Here is a 16,443-nt window from a genome sequence, read left to right as displayed (position 1 = left end):
AGAAGTTTTGCTATTGACAATAATGACAACGGCATTTTACACTGAGTAACTAGGGGAAAAATCCTCTTAAACGAAGCATGAAAGTGTCACAGATGGCTTAGAGGCTTGAAGCAACACCAGTAATGTTTTGAAAATTAGTGAATTTTATGACCTTAAAAAAATAGTGCAGAAGTGACCCCTATATCAGGGAGAGATCTAAAAAGAGGTAGAACTTTATGGATGTCTTGTAATGGAGGAGAAAAAATGCTTCTTCTCTCTAAGGACAGCTGGAGAAGTGAGGGATGGGAAACTTTTTGTGTTACACATGTTTCTAGGTGACTGGCCCTGTAGCCTCAGCTGAAGTGTCCTAAACTGCTTTAATGCCACATATACCCACAGTGGTATAACAGCAAATAAATCCAAGGTGTCTTACTTATTAGTCCTGTATCCTTATTATTCAGCCATTGCTTCACCACTTGGAGGGACCTGGAGATAAAGTGAACAGTTCTTCCTAAATGCTCAGATTTCTGCCTTTGTGTCGGTTCTTAACCTCAGAGATTTGATTTGTTTTACAAGTCAATGAGTAGATTCAGAGACAGATGTTATTCTGCTCAGCATTACTAGAAGTTCTGACATCTTTATAGCCACACACAAGCAGAAGTCTATACTGCAAACTTTAGAAGTGACTACAGGTTCTGTGTTCATTACCTGTATATTAGCTAGCCCAGAAATATTGCCATGCCAGCATGGGCATTATTAAAGGCTGAAAAATTAACTTCTAAAGCAGATATCTACTTCTGAAGCTAGTTAATATGAAGTTCTGTCTCTAGCTCTATACTGCTGATCACCACAACTTACTGAGTAAATTGACATTCAAACATGTATGTAAAATTGGTATGTAAGGCTACTATTCTGATGAGAAGGCTCATTGTCCCTTTTGTGGCAACAGGTCTTACACCATCACACCCATGTTATACAGAAAGGTAACAGGCTACTGTAGTAGAAAAATCAGTATCCATCACATAGAGAGAGAGGCTGTGAAATCAATTAAAAAAAAATGCCTAATCTCACAACCACTGAAAAAGTGAGAAACATTATACACCTAGGACTAGCACTGCTACAAATCCATTTGCATGTTTTGCAGAAGCTACAGTATTTCATTATTTTATTAAAACTAATCTTATTTTGCCAAGCTGATTCCACAGCTTTGGGTTACTCAGTGCACACGTCCCCTTGGCCATGTCAGCAAAAAGGAGAGCACACAGTTCAAAAATAAGCCAGTTTTGACTCCATGTCATCTAAGTCCTTGTCCTTATTAGCATGATTCCAAGAGCAATGTTAATTATGGCAATCTAGAACAGCTGAAGGGGTGTGTGCAGTACACTTCTACACCTTTTTGCATGCTTAAGCCATCAGATCATTTTACAGAACACACAAGCATACATGGGTCATTGTAAGGTTTTTCTACTTGGCTTTACTGGGCTAAAGCAAGAAACAAAGTGTACCATTTTCCATTAAGGAGATGGGACTAAGAAATTTAAGGTAAAGTATTATTTCAAATACAGAAGCATTCTTCAAAACAAGTAACTCCCATTTCAACCATATACACTACCAACCCCAAGGCCATCCAGGCAAAGACACGTTCTCAAAGTAATTTTTAAGAAAAATACATCCTAGAATGCTCAGTGGCCAAGTGAGCATTATTTCACCCTGACTAAAGTTAGTCGATGCCTTCGTTGTTATTTATGTTTCTTGAGTTACTTTAGAATGATCAGTTCTCTTTCATTTAAAAAGAGAGAAAGAGGAGAGGGATTCTGTAGAGTTTAAGTCAACTGAGAGTAGATGATGGGTCTTGGAATGTCTTGTTACTGCTGGGGAACTCAGAAGAGGTATCGTTATAGATATGTTCCTTCATAAGTTGTCTATGGGGTGTAGTTCTAAAAGAACAAGGACTGCAGGACTGAAGCTGACACTTGTCAACTTGCAGCTGGAAAAAAGGTGCAGATGGATGCTTTGATTCTGTACGTGAAAGTCATGTTTGATCATTCTTCTTGCATTCTATAGACCTTCTACATTTCCTCCACACCTTTTCATGAGTTGTACTATCCAAAAAAAAAGATCCTGCACCCTAAGTGTAGGTATTTCCAGTATGGAGAGAGAAGATTGCTTCATGAGTTTTACATATCATGCCCCTGTATATTGCCCCAATGTACCATGTTTTTTTCACCACTGAATGGCATGGTTGAACCACATGCAACATTCAATCCACAAAGCTGCTCTTAAAGGCAGTCAGTTGCTAACTTGTGTTTGTAGTCTTGATAATTCCTTCCTAAGTGAAGAACCTTGCCACTGTCCCATTAATTGAACCCTTTTTTTTTTTCAGACAACTTCTGACTAACCAGGTTTCCTCCAAAACCTCACACTCATAAAGGGGTCGTTACTCCTAAACTGACAGTCACCTTGAAGACCTGGAGCTGAGCAATGCAAGAAACTCCCTTCTTTCACAGCAGCTGATCCTTTTCCTTCTCTACATCCCTCCACCTGTGTTTTATTTCTTCCCTGTGGGAGATTGTGATTGATTCCAGCAGGTTACTAAGTCCTCAGTTTAATAACTGTAAGCTAGAACAAAGCTGTAACCTTCACAATGTAAAAATGGCCACAGCCTTGAACTCTATCTTTTCTTTATTGAAAGGATATTCCCTTAGGCCAGTAAATGATTAACGTATGTGAACTAAAGGAAATGTCAGAGAGAAGGAAAGGGCAAGTACTAAGACTCCCTAACCAAGTCAAATGTCATTGTTATCTTGATGCTTTGTACAAAACCCTCCCCAACACCTTTTTATTGGAAATACCTTTAGCACTCCAATTACAGCTGGTGGGTAGCTCAAACCAACCATATTTGAAGTCCGTCTGTACATTCTACCAAGACAAAATAGATAATAGAATTAAACAAAACAAAACAAACATATGACACAGCAGACCATTACAGGAGACCTTATTTAGCTCAGGAATCCCTAACTGCAATTTGGTTTTTTTTCTTCCTTCTTGTTCCCATCTTGCACAATATTCTCTATACCACTCTTACTGTATAGCCTAACTTGAGACTACACACTTTCCAGTATCTCATAGCTCGTTTACTTGGCAGGACATCACAGAGATGATGCTTACTCCTCAAATTACAGAATTTCTTACCTCCTCCCCTCCTCTACTCAGGGGCCCCATAGCCTTCTCTTAAGTGACAGTTCAGGCAGAATCCCTCTCCCTTAGCTCAGGAGAGCCAGAACTTTCCTCTAGTTCCATTTCATATCTGGACACTTTGTCCTTTGGGCCACAGTAATTTAGATCAGCTGGAAAACAGCCTCCTGCAGTTCATTTACTTCCTTGTTGAGCAAATCCCCCACTGAGAGTGAGGGCTAATTCACAAATAGCCTGTCAAACCTAGGAGAAATCTGTTCCAAGGAGAAATGCCAGGTTTAATTTTACCACAATTTGCTGATATTCTTAACACATGTATAGTAACTTTGGTACAGAGATGAAAAAAATGGCTATAGACATGCCAGAGGAGCCTTCTGCATGTTTGTGTGGCATGTGATCCACTGTCTGATAAATCCAGCCTCTAATGAACTGAGGAACAGTAAAAGGCCCTCTACTTTTCTATGACTTGAGCTTTGCTGTAGAGACCTAGGACCTACTGTCTTTCATGTTACCTAAAATATGCTGACAGTTTCATGTGCACCAGTTCTCCTTCTAGCTTGAAGGAAGAATGTCAGTGAAGAGTGGTTACTCAATAAAAATGGTAAGATTGGAAGCGAGTCCAAATTGAAATGACTAAATGTTTTAAAGCGTTCAGAAAGTGAAATCGGTTTTAGCACTAGGTTGTGATGCAAACCACAACAGAGAAGACTGAGAGGACTCAATGGATTTTTCCAAGTCCTCTCTGAGCTCCAAAGTTTTCACATCAATCTTGGTCTACAGTTAATTCTAGAAATACAAAGAAATCCTAGACCCCAGAAGTAAACAGAGACAAGAGAGGACTTGGTCTGGGCTGATCGAATATTAAAATCTCTCTCTCTTATGCTAGAGCTGTGAGGTGGTGCATATTCTCTGTCAAAATTATTCCAACTGTGCTACTATGTCTGTATTAAACTAAGAGCAGATCAGTATGTGCTGTTTCAGGTTGCAATCTGTTACTTAATTCCCAGTTTCAGAGGTAGGTCCAGATCTATGCAGAAACATCATTAGAAGCATATGAAAGCATTCTTCATTCAATACTACAGGTGCATCTGCAGTACCTGGACAGCTGCTAGAACAAGGTAGCCACGTGCTCCTTTACCTTTCCACAAATATTCCAGCTTGTACTGCATGGACAATACTCCTGAACCGGGGCTTTTCCTCTGTCCTTTTAAGCATCATCCCCATTTGCCGTGTGAAGGTAGAAGCCAACCAGTCCCTGACCTCTGAGGGTACAGAGTCAGACTGGATGTCACTGAGCTCATCCTCTGTGTCCAGTAAACGCCTAGAAGAGTGAGGAAAAAGATGGGTAAACAGACTCCCTTGGAGAGCATTGCAATATTATTAACAAAAAAGAAACTCACATATATTCTGATTAAAGCAGTTGTTAGATGTCTTGGGTTCATCACCCTCAACAGAACAAAATTGTACAAGACTTCAACAGATTGTTCATTCTCTTGTATAGTCAAATGTCACATTGTGAAACTCAATACTAGGCCAACGGACAAGAAGTATTAGCCTTCTGAAGGACAATTTCCTAATCATCCACTGACTTCTTGTCTTCAGCTCATCAATATTCCTGACCTTTCTGCCCCTTGAAGATCATTTATGTTAATGCCCAACTTCCCAGTTAGTCTTATAAAACTGTCCCTTTTCCCATTCTGGTTGTCTGAGGTGATTCTACAGGTTCATTTAGCACTAGGGAAATGGCATATAACAGCAGAGTGGGGAACTCCTCTGCAACATCTTACCAGTCTACCTCTATTATGACCTTGAGTAATTTTTTTTTTTTAAATTTCAAATATATGATACAAGTAAAAAGATTTAACACTATTCAAGCAGATAGAGGAGTTGGAATTCAGAAACTTTCGGAAAAAGTAGGACATAATTATTATGAAAACATTTCTCCAAGAGAATATCTGTTAAATTTGTGATTGCTTTTGACCTCCTTCCCTGCCCCATGAAACTTAAAGAAGCTTTTAGACCAAGGATTGAAGATCTACACAGAATCCAATATTTTAATGATTATAAACATACTGTCTGTGAGCACTAAATCTTGGCTAAAACAACTTTCTCAACTGACATGTAAATTACAGTTTTGTGTTGCTGGTCCCAGATGTAAGAGGAGTGCTGACATCTGTATATAACTCACCTAGTTTCATCAATGTATACTGACTCAAGAACAGTTGCCGCATATTCCAAATTCTTCTTTAGGTCTACAACTGAAGCCTCCCCTCTCTCTAATTGTTTTACCAAAGACCGCAACCTAGAGAAAAGGAAAAGAGAAATCAGACTAGTACAAACAGAAATACGTTTGAGAGTGAGTGTCAGCTGAAAACTGGATTTAGCATGCATACAAAATTGGCAGGTGGAAGCTTTTGGAAATCTACAAGGTTCTTTAGACCGTATCCAAGAAATCAACAAAAATCACTTTTCAAAGATCAGTCACAATGATGCCAGGCAAACATCACGTTATATTTAGGCTCAAATAAGTCAGCGAGTTATGACTGTCCCCTACTCATACTGAAATAAATTAAAATAGAAAATTAGAATTAATAATAAATTAATAAATTAATAAATTAATAAATTAAAATAGAAAATAGAAATCATTTGAAATTTAACACAGGAGCTAAGAGAGGGCAACTTCATTCCAGCCATAAAAGAGTAACTTCTTGAATATTATCTGTTGGCAAACATCAGCCATTTATGATGACTGATGTACACTTATGCAAAATTGTATTAGAGTATATTTAGAAGTACTATTGCAGACTCTCTATACACAGTCAGGAAATACTATGATTGTCATTAGATCAAGAAGTCATTCTTAGACATTCCCAGCTACATTATAGAGAACTCATTGAAGCTTTTTTGCAGGTTGTTATTATTATCATTGAGGGTGAGGTCAGACTTTCTGAAAACAAAAATTTGTGCACAAAATGTACCCTGTGTCAAAACCAAATGATCTATTTGTGCAATTTTCTTTTCTCTTTTCCTCTCTTTCATGCTATTTCCAGTGGCAAATTAGAAAAAAAAACAAAAAAGGGAAGAAAGACAAGAAGAAAATGTGAAAATAAAGAGTAAAATCTAAATGATTGAAACAATCCAAGAATACACATGCTTACAATTAGAAGAAGAAAATCATCATTCTTTTAAAAGGATAATGGGATAAAGATTTGACATATTAAAACATTGTTGTGAGTATCTCAGTTAAATAAGTTTCTCATCTCTGTAAACTATGTGGAGAGCATTCAGCTATGCCAACAGATTTCCCTCCAGTCTTGGAACCCAGCTTGGGAAATCCATGGGGTGATCTCACCCCCCTGGAAAAAGAAACATGGTGCCCCTACACACCTCTTCTGTGCAACTGCACCACCAGGTGAGAGCAGAAGCACATTATGTTTGATGAGCAGAGAAAGGTGCTCCCCCACCTTTCAGCTTGATACCAGCCTTGAGGTACATGTGGAAGATGAATTCACCTCTACCCTTGAGCCAAATCATTGCTTCCTCCTACCCATTCCCAGATTTTCTTGCCAATGCAGAAACACAGGAAGAGAAAAAAACGGAACAACTTTCCTGTCCAAACAGTAAACATTGCTTCATTTTTCTCTTCCTTCCTTCATCCCGTGTATGGGGAGTCCAGAGATGTGTCCCCTTAACTAGTTACCAGACATAAGCCACGGGAGCTCATATTGCAGGAGGAACATTATCCTGGCTCTTTCTGATTCTTATTTAATTGATTAAAGTACCCAGCAGCTCTTTGCCACAAGTCATTCAAAATTCATGTTCAATAATAGCACAGTGAGTAATGGCTGCTTCATGGCACCAGCATTCATCATCAAAGAAGATTATGCAGAGTAATGCATGCATCAATCATTTGGAAAAACATAAGTATAGTTTTTGTAATAAAACCTTGTCACAAGATCAGCCACTCTTACACGAAAAAAATTACTCCTTGTTGTATCATCCATTATCTATAACTATTTCTGATTCATTGCGTCACAGCAGCTGCTACCACTTACCTTTACCAAATAAAAACCTGGTGGTAGTTTGTCTCTAATGCATTCCATGCATCTCTATTTGTTTTTTCAATAGGATGAGGCCAGGCTGCCTCACTGGAGGATATCCAGGAAATTTATTGGCTGAAAAATTCTGTTTCAGGGTGGCAAAGTAATTCCAGAATTCAATCAAATTTTTGACCGAAATAAAAACATTACCACAAATTATTAACATGTTTTATTTTTAGGAGCCTGTATTAAAGCAAAGGACGTTGCATTCTGTTATGTTTTATAAAGTTCATTATAAGCTGATCAAACCCTAAATTTTAATTGCTCCTGTTTTAATTTTTTCCCTTTTCTTTCAAGTTCAGAACTAAAAATTTGCACAGGTCTACCAGATTTACTTCCACTGAAGCCCATAGAGGGTAGGGAGGCTCTGCAAAGGGATCTGAACAGGCTGGACCACTGGACAGAGTCCAATGGCATGAGGTTTAACAAGGCCAAGTGCCGGGTCCTGCACTTGGGGCACAACAACCCTGTGCAGTGCTACAGACTGGGAGAAGTCTGTCTAGAAAGCTGCCTGGAAGAGAGGGACCTGGGGGTGTTGGTTGACAGTGAGTGAACATGAGCCAGCAGTGTGCCCAGGTGGCCAAGAAGGCCAATGGCATCTTGGCTTGTATCAGAAATGGTGTGACCAGCAGGTCCAGGGAGATTATTCTCCCTCTGTCCTCAGCACTGGTGAGACCGCTCCTTGAATACTGTGTTCAGTTCTGGCCCCCTCACCACAAGAAGGATGTTGAGGTTCTGGAGCGAGTCCAGAGAAGAGCAACAAAGCTGGTGAAGGGGCTGGAGAACAGGCCTTATGAGGAACAGCTGAGAGAGCTGGGGTTGTTTAGCCTGGAGAAGAGGAGGCTGAGGGGTGACCTCATTGCTCTCTATAACTGCCGGAAAGGAGGTTGTGGAGAGGAGGGTGCTGGCCTCTTCTCCCAAGTGACAGGGGACAGAACAAGAGGGAATGGCCTCAAGCTCTGCCAGGGGAGATTTAGGCTGGACATTAGGAAAAAAATTTTCACAGAAAGGGTCATTGGAAACTGGAACAGGCTGCCCAGGGAGGTGGTTGAGTCATCTTCCCTGGAGGTGTTTAAGGCACGGGTGGACGAGGTGCTAAGGGGCATGGTTTAGTGTTTGATGGGAATGGTTGGACTCAATGATCCGGTGGATCTCTTCCAAACTGGTTATTTTGTTATTCTGTTAGTTCTAGGAGAAGCAGACAATTCCTGTGTGTAAAGAGATCTCCGTCCAGAAGTAAGCTGTTTGAAGACCACATTCCACAAGTCAGCCAGGATGTAGGCCAGCCAAAAGTTTCTCAGATTATGGTCATCAGCATAGCAGTTACAAAGAGTTGGTTAGTCACACAAGATTAGCTCTAAAGCTAGTTGTTTAATGATATTAAGATATAGCTAACGCCTTTCTTAATGAAATTACCAAGAGAAGCTATTTCTCCTGTCTGCAAATTCTCTGTGAATGTGTGCCAAATATTATGGAAAAAGTCTGAAACCTTTATTCCTGTGTAATTATTTAACATTTTAGTCCTTGCAATAATTCCTTAACTGCCCAAATGAAAAGCCTAGTCCTGAGCAACATTATGCATTTGAACTTTGTCTGACCCTACAGGGAGCTCAAGTAGGTGTAAAGTCTTGAAAAAGTGCCATTTTCAGAATACAGTCTCCTGCACTGCCCTTTGAAAGAAAAATATCCACCTGCACCCACTGTGAAAACCCCTGAGAGTATCTACAAATAATCCCACTGAATTCAGTGGACCAATATATTTGTGTAAAGCAGGTGATTTAGGTTCTTAATGAAGGTAAGGGGTTGTCCAAAGTGTATGCTGTTCCATAGCCCCACTCCTGCTCTTTTTAATGTTTCCCTAAAGCACCAGCTGTCATAAGGTTCAGGGAGACAGAAAGCAAATTACTAGAGCCTGGGCAACTGAACTCAGTCCCTGTAAGTTACACAGCTCAAAGATCCAAAGCTACCCTAGATCCAAACTGAATAACAGGAAGAAGTGAAGCTGTTTTCAGTGGGTTCCTGAAATGTAAAATTCCTGAGCAACTGCTCCAAGCATTCTCCTCTCTGTTATAAATAAAACAGTATCTGTGTACAAATATTTATCTCCTTAGCTAGAGGGCTTGTTTTTATATTGTCGATTTTTTAAAAAAATAGCATTACATACCACTGCAAAGAAGATTAACACCACCACAGGCTGGATACCAGTCAGCTTCAATTAACATGCAAAGCACATGGATTGTCTCAATACTTGAGGCAAGTTCCTTCAGTCCGTGTAAATTCTGAAAAGCTGCACAGCTAGTCTCCACCTCTATTTTCAAACCTTTATAAGTGTGATTCACCACACGTTTCCAACAGTACAACTTAACCTTTTCCTCCAAGAATCATTCTCATACCATTGGGCCAACTGAGGTAAAAACTACTTCGAATGCACACTAAAAATTTAGAAAAAAAATATTTTCTAGTATCATTACAGATTATCAAGGATGGAATATTTATCCCTGCATTACTCTTGAAAGTAACAGGTAAATTGCATGATATTGACAGCAGAATCTGATTAATATGTTGTTTTGAACATGATAGCCTACCACTTCACAGGTGTGGTTTGTAGAAAGCAGAGAGATTTTTCATTACAGCTTGGAAAAGTGGGCAAGCTATTGAACACAGCAGTATAGAACTTGTAAAGTACTTTCTTGAGAGTTCTTTCATCAGTTGTCACTAATTCTTTGAGATCAAAAGCTGTTTACAAGCTTCTGCTAAGTCTGATACAAATTCAATTAGAAAAGCCTGCAGTGGAATTTCTTATCAAAGCTAAGCCCTGCCCACATCAGGAAGACCCTCACCAGAGAGGGGAACCCTAGGCTGAAGTGACTGTCATTTGGTGCCTTTTAACAAGTACTGAAATTGGAGAACCCAGAGCTCAGGTGATAGACTGAGGAAATCATCTTTGGTAGGTTTGTCCTAAAGAACAGCTTGATGGAAGAAAGGATATGTAGCCTGGGCCAGAAAGTCCTTATAAGTGGATTATTCACCTGGATGGTGAGTCTGAAACTTTGCTACAGACATAGGCTGGAAGAAATAATCCAAAGTTTCCTGACTTTCATCTGAGGAGGAGTGGGTGTGGAAGGTAGATGTGGTCCACACCAAGAAAGACTTTTGATTTGTCTTTCTGCAAAATATGAAAATGTTCTGAAAAACTTTAAGAGATTTGAGCAACATTAGAACTTCTTCCACTCTGACTAATAGTGACACAGATAGCTAAAATGAGTTATTGCTGCAATAACCCCAGAAAAGATGTGATGTTCTTACTTCCTTTCAAAGATGTATGTAGTTCATACACACAGAGAAAATCTTTTCCTAACACTAAATCATTCCACAGATACAGCTATACATGAGAATGTCCTTTCTCACTCTTTTGTGAGAATTTTACTGAGGTACCAAGAACATATTGTACAAGAAACAAACTTTTGTATGGAGAAGAAAATTTCATGAACACCTAGCAAAAATGGGTGTATGCAACAAAACACCAGGTTTCATATCCCAGAAAAGAATTTGTTCTTGCTATTCCTCAGATTTCCAAGGCTTTGGAATCAGCTGTTAAAATTTTCATAAATGTTTTCTTAAGGACACAATATTACATTGCATTCAATGTAATTCTGACACTGCACTCCATAAGCAAACAGATTTGGGGTCCGTGTAAACATAAAGGCTTCTGTAAAACATGCCCTAAGAAATTAAAGTTGCTCTCTTAGTCTCTCTCTGTTCTTATGAAGTAATTTTGTGCTATTCAGGCGTTTCCTTCAGTTTCAAATGTCACCATCTTTCAATGGAAGTGGGCACACTTTTAAAGCATGTTTTAATTGCATATTGGATAAGAACGTAGGCTGCTACATTCATCTAAGAAAACATTTCTAATAATCTTGACACAATTAATGCGTAGATACACAAAATATTCCCTAAAATACTGCCAGCATTAACTTCAGTATGGGACATACTGTTTATGGTCCTGTTCATCACAGATGTTCATGAGCAAAAACTGGCACACATTGAGATTGATCCCAGTTACAATAAAGCCTTTCATCAGTTTTCTGCAGACAAAAAGAATATAATTACAATTAGACACTGGTGAGGAACACCTTCAGATTTAGCAAATTCTTGTCACTTTGACTCTGGGGACATGAATAAGAAGCACTTTCTACTATTAGCCTGTGTTTATTGTGGCTTTTTGTTAGTCAAATTACCCTTATATAATGAAAACCCAAGAGAATGATTTCAAAGACAGCTCATTTGCAATAATATCCTTTTGATAGCCAGCTCAAATTTCTTTTCTAAAAAAAAATCAAAATAAATAAAATCAACCACAAGCTTTAGAAATTCAAATAATAATCAGAAGTAGAACTGATTGCATAGATGTCAGCTTCAGTTTACACACACAAAAAGACTAAGGGTTGCCCTTGCAGACTGTAAAGACAAACATCTACTGAACTGACAGACAACCCCTTGCCTCCTGATTTACATTCCTTACACTTCTCTAGAAAACCAACATAATTACTGATAGGAAAGTCATGAATAAGTTTGAGAAATAGATGTTCATTGTGCAGTGAACTATATTTATAACTCATTTCAACACAGAAATAGTTGTGCATCTGCTATATCACTGTAATGCACAAACTCAATAAATTTGATATTCTGGGGACATACCAGAGTTAGAGATCATGTGCAGATCAGCTAATCAGACAACACATAGAAGGCTTGCCAGATGCCCCGTGACAGTATTAATCTGTCTGCTGGGGTGTAAAGAAGCTGCAAAGCAAATGTACAGGATATTAAATACTGCCCAAAAGTATCCAGAGCAGACCACACATGGTTACATCACATAATGCACATGTGCAACAATTTCAGTCAGCTGGATGGACAGATGTCTCCACAGTTTGCACTGCAGACCCTTTGACGCTCCATTCAATTAGTGGGTTAGTAGGAGGGGTACAGCACACACGGAGGGTAATCCAGGAGCTCATCGTGGCTTTTCACAACAGTCAGCAGATACGATTCATTCTGCCACATCATAGTCTAAGGCTCTGTATATATAGCAAGTGCAAACCACTAAGGAAAAGACATAACTTAGAAAACCAGCTTCAGCAGTAATCCTCAAAACACAACCAAAAATCATAGAGTCACAAAACAATTTAGGTGGGAAAAGACCTTTAAGATTATTGAGTCCAAACGTTAAACTAGCACTGCCAAGACACCACTAAAACGTGCCCCTCAGCACCACATGTACACGTCTTTTGAATACATCCAGGGATGATGCCTCAACCACTTCCCTGAGCAGCCTGTTCCAATGCTTGACAACAATTTCAGTAAAGAAGTATTTCCTAATATCCAGTCTAAGCCTCCTCAGTGCAGCGTGAGACTATTTCTTCTTGTTCTATAGTAACACCCACCCCACTACAACCTCCTTTCAGATAGCTGAAAAGAGAGAAAAGGTCTCCCCTCATCCTCCTTTTCTCCAGACTAAACAACCCCAGCTTCCTCAGCCGCTTCTCACAAAACTTGTGCTCTAGACCCTTTACCAGCTTTGTTGTCCTACTCTGGACACACTCCACTACCCCAATGTCTTTCTTGAACAAAGGGGCCCAAAACTGAACACAGGATTTGAGGTGCAGTCTTACTAATGCCAGGTACAGGGAGATGATCATGTCCCTAGTACCGGTGACCACACTGTTTCTGATACAAGGCAAGATGCTATCGGCCTTCTTAGGCACACTGCTGTGCATAACTCAATGCTGCATGTCTGTGACTCAATGGATTTGTATTGGACTGGATATTTATCTTCTCTCACTGCTTTTGTACAGAAAAAGGCAAGTGACAAAATTCAGAAGAAGAAAAAACATCTGTATCCAAGGAGCGATAGCTGAAAAGGAGTATTCAGAGCTATACTGGCATTTATTAATCCAAAGAAGTTACAAACTATTTCCCAAGTAACTGTTTTGCCTTTCTTATGTTTCCTGAAACATCTTCCCTCTTTTGAATATAAAAATGAAATAAATAACTGAAATTATCAATTAATTTTGTTTTATTTAGAGCATGAAAATGCAGTAAGTGTAGTGACCTTGGCAGGATGATGAGTGGCTTGTTTCTGCTCACCTTAAGTCAAATAACCTTTTTATCCCATTAGCCAATTATAAGTGAAATCATGTATAGGTTATATTTTCACTTCACAATCAAAAATTACTTCCTTCTTATTACAGGAACCGAAGTCATATGCCCAAAACATTAGCAAACTTTGGCTTACTGGAGGACTTTCAATAGCACAACAGCCTATGTGATTCCTCAGCACCAAATCCTTTGACTTAAACTTGTCAACATCTCTACTGCTATAGAAAACTTCTAAAGGGTGTACTTTCTTCTTATGCGCACACACTCTCCTCTTTGGATTCTGAACTTTGGGAACTGGGTCAGAAAATATATGCAGTAAAAAGGCTTGATGTGGGCAAAATTTTTATATCAGAGTCTTTGGTGGTGAGATCATTAGAAGTATTTTCCTTTTTTTCATTCAAGTCAACCACCTCGCCTAACTAGCTTTTTATGGAAAACAGGTGCACTGATGCTCATGAAAGTCTCTGGAGATGGATAGCCAGGATGAGTTACTTTCAAAAGCTACCTGTCATATATTTCCTCAGGAAAGGATGCACTTCCTTTTTGATGTGTCCTCCTTCCCCCACTAATGACAGAAATAAGCTAAAAGATGAGCTTAGACAGTCAGGGTTGTTGCAGACAGCTAAGATGAAGTGAGATGACTTTACTGTATAAATTCAGAGCTGAACAAGGGTAAATTTCAGATGTAGGAGAGAAAGAAAGGCTGCAATATTATGGTTTCATACTAGCAATCTTCTAACTGGTATTTTCCAAAGTAAGCTTTCCTTTTGGTAGACTACTTCTTTTTGACATGAATTAGTTTTTTGGGGAAGCCATACGATTACGTAATTTATTGAAAATTTGATTTAAAGACAGCAAATGGAGCTTCCCAGAATTAAGCCCTTCCAAATCACTAGTGTCTTTTATAAAAAACAATTTCAGTTATAACGTCAGCCACAAATCTAACAATTTTTCATTTGCATCTTTAAAAACAGATACCTGAAATGAACCATCTAAATTCACATTTGAGTTAACTAACAGTTTTGTTGATGCATCCAATGACACATTCCCCTTTGTTTTATATAGATGGAATCTTTTTTTTTGAAACCACAATTATCACATTTCTGGGTCCTTGAACAAGGTCATTCTTCCAAATGATGCTAGCAGATTGCTTTGTGCAGATCTGAATGTCAGAGCTCCATGCTGATTCTTTACTTAATGCTCACTGCAGAGATCGGGGAGAAGTTCAACACATAATTTCAAAATATTTCATTGTAACCTTAATTCTCACCCATCTGTTACCATTAATACATCCACAGGCAGAAAGTCTACAATTATCTCATTCTTTGCAGTTCCTAAAATCAATTACTCTCCAGAACAGCTTTTAGGAACCCACAGGGTAGTTAGGCATGTGCAGATCATAGTCCAATTGCAGTGTCAAGTTCAGGCAGGAGTCATAGAATGGTTTGGTTTGAAAGGGACCTTAAAGATCATACAGTTGCATTCCCTCTGCCATGGGCAGGGACACCTCCCATAAGATGAAGCTGCTCAAGGCCCCACCCAACCTGTCCTTGAACAGTTCCAGGGAGGGGCCATCCACAGCTTCCCTGGGCAAACTGTTCGTGTCTCACCACCCTCATTGTGAAGAATGTCTTTCTAATGTCTAGTCTAAATCATCACCCCTCCAGTTTAAAGTCATTCCCTGTGGAATAAGTCCCTGTCTAGTCTTCAGAAATGATCAATAGGCAAAGGCAGGAGAAGTGTTCCCCAGGCTGCTTCCTTTCAGACCACCTTCAGCCATCACCTTCCTGAGACCTAGATGAAGCCTACATCTCACTTATGGTATGGGGAGGGTCATGGCACAGGTCAATGGCAAATTCCCATAAGGCCACTCTCTGCTAGGTTTGGATTTGGCAAACTTCTGCTTACTGTAAAAGATCCCTATGTTCCTCTAGATCCCTAAGCCAGCTGCATGGTCTTGAAGTCATAATTACTGGCCTTGCTAGAGACAGGCCTGCTGATAATTTAGCCAAAGATTTTGTGCTATATATATTATATATATATTGTGCTATATATATTCTATATCTATTCTGGGCCCAGAGAGTGGTGGTAAATGGTGTTAAATCCAGTTGGAGGCCAGTGACAAGTGGGGTTCCCCAGGGCTCAGTGCTGGGTCCAGCCCTGTTCAATGTCTTTATCAATGACCTGGATGAAGGCATTCCTTTGATAGGAATGGTTGGACTCGATGATCCGGTGGGTCTCTTCCAACCTGGTTATTCTATGATTCTATGATTCTATATATATCTGGATTTAGAAACCATTTTCTCATGAACGATACATTTTACACAGCTGCTAACTACGATTTTTGCTGTGAACAGAGGTAACTCATTTAAAAAGAACATTTCAGATTTTGTTCTAAATAGGCATAAATGGCAAATAATCAGATTTCTCAGTAAAAAACTTCAACCATTTCCTTTATATTTAAAGGCTTATACACTTCCTTGGGGGATTTTTGGATACCAAGGCACTGAGGCTTTTTCCACATTTAAGATTTGGATCCACAGTTTTCTTTCTCGGATTTCCATTCGGGACCACGTACTTACCAGGAATATTACAGAGCTAGTTGACTGATGTTATTTACACAGCTGATATGCTGGTATCAAAATCAGAAAAAAATAGCTAAGTCAATACTAAAACATTACTTTATTAATGCTCTGTTATGCACTTTTTGTAGCCTGAAGAAATCAGTATGAAAGTTCAGTTTACCGTGTTTCTCAGGTAATACTAGCATGTGCATTTGTTAGCTCAGATACTTAATATGACTTTCTCAATTTACTCCTTTAATAAATATTGTTAAAAACAAGCTGTTATTCTCCCACAAAGTTTGCATTAAATGGCAAAATCATTTCTCTCTTCGTGGCTGCAAGTTGTGTAGTCTGTATTTCTACAAAACAAGTCCATTCTTGCTACCCTTAATTATCTGTATTTTGAAGGAAGCATTCCCAAAGCCAGCAGTAAACATTCCCTTGTCTTT

At 39.1% G+C, this 16,443-nt stretch overlaps 1 protein-coding gene across 6 annotated transcripts in view; it reads right to left on the bottom strand.

The window, feature by feature from the left end:
• The window catches only part of PDE1C (phosphodiesterase 1C), a 300,480-nt gene that overhangs the window by 69,742 nt on the left and 214,295 nt on the right, over positions 1-16,443 (bottom strand). For all 6 annotated transcript variants that reach the window (XM_069859824.1, XM_069859830.1, XM_069859827.1 and 3 more), the window contains 3 exons: positions 5,363-5,476; positions 4,313-4,495; positions 2,832-2,898 (listed from right to left, as the gene is read on the bottom strand). In XM_069859824.1, the coding sequence (XP_069715925.1) occupies positions 2,832-2,898; positions 4,313-4,495; positions 5,363-5,476 (364 nt within the window). The remainder of the gene's footprint in view (positions 1-2,831; positions 2,899-4,312; positions 4,496-5,362; positions 5,477-16,443) is intronic.

This window comes from Phaenicophaeus curvirostris, chromosome 6 (genome assembly GCF_032191515.1).
Source record: "Phaenicophaeus curvirostris isolate KB17595 chromosome 6, BPBGC_Pcur_1.0, whole genome shotgun sequence".
Taxonomy (NCBI): domain Eukaryota; kingdom Metazoa; phylum Chordata; class Aves; order Cuculiformes; family Cuculidae; genus Phaenicophaeus; species Phaenicophaeus curvirostris.
Note: the sequence above shows the minus strand (reverse complement) of the source record. Positions and strands in the feature narration are given on the sequence as shown.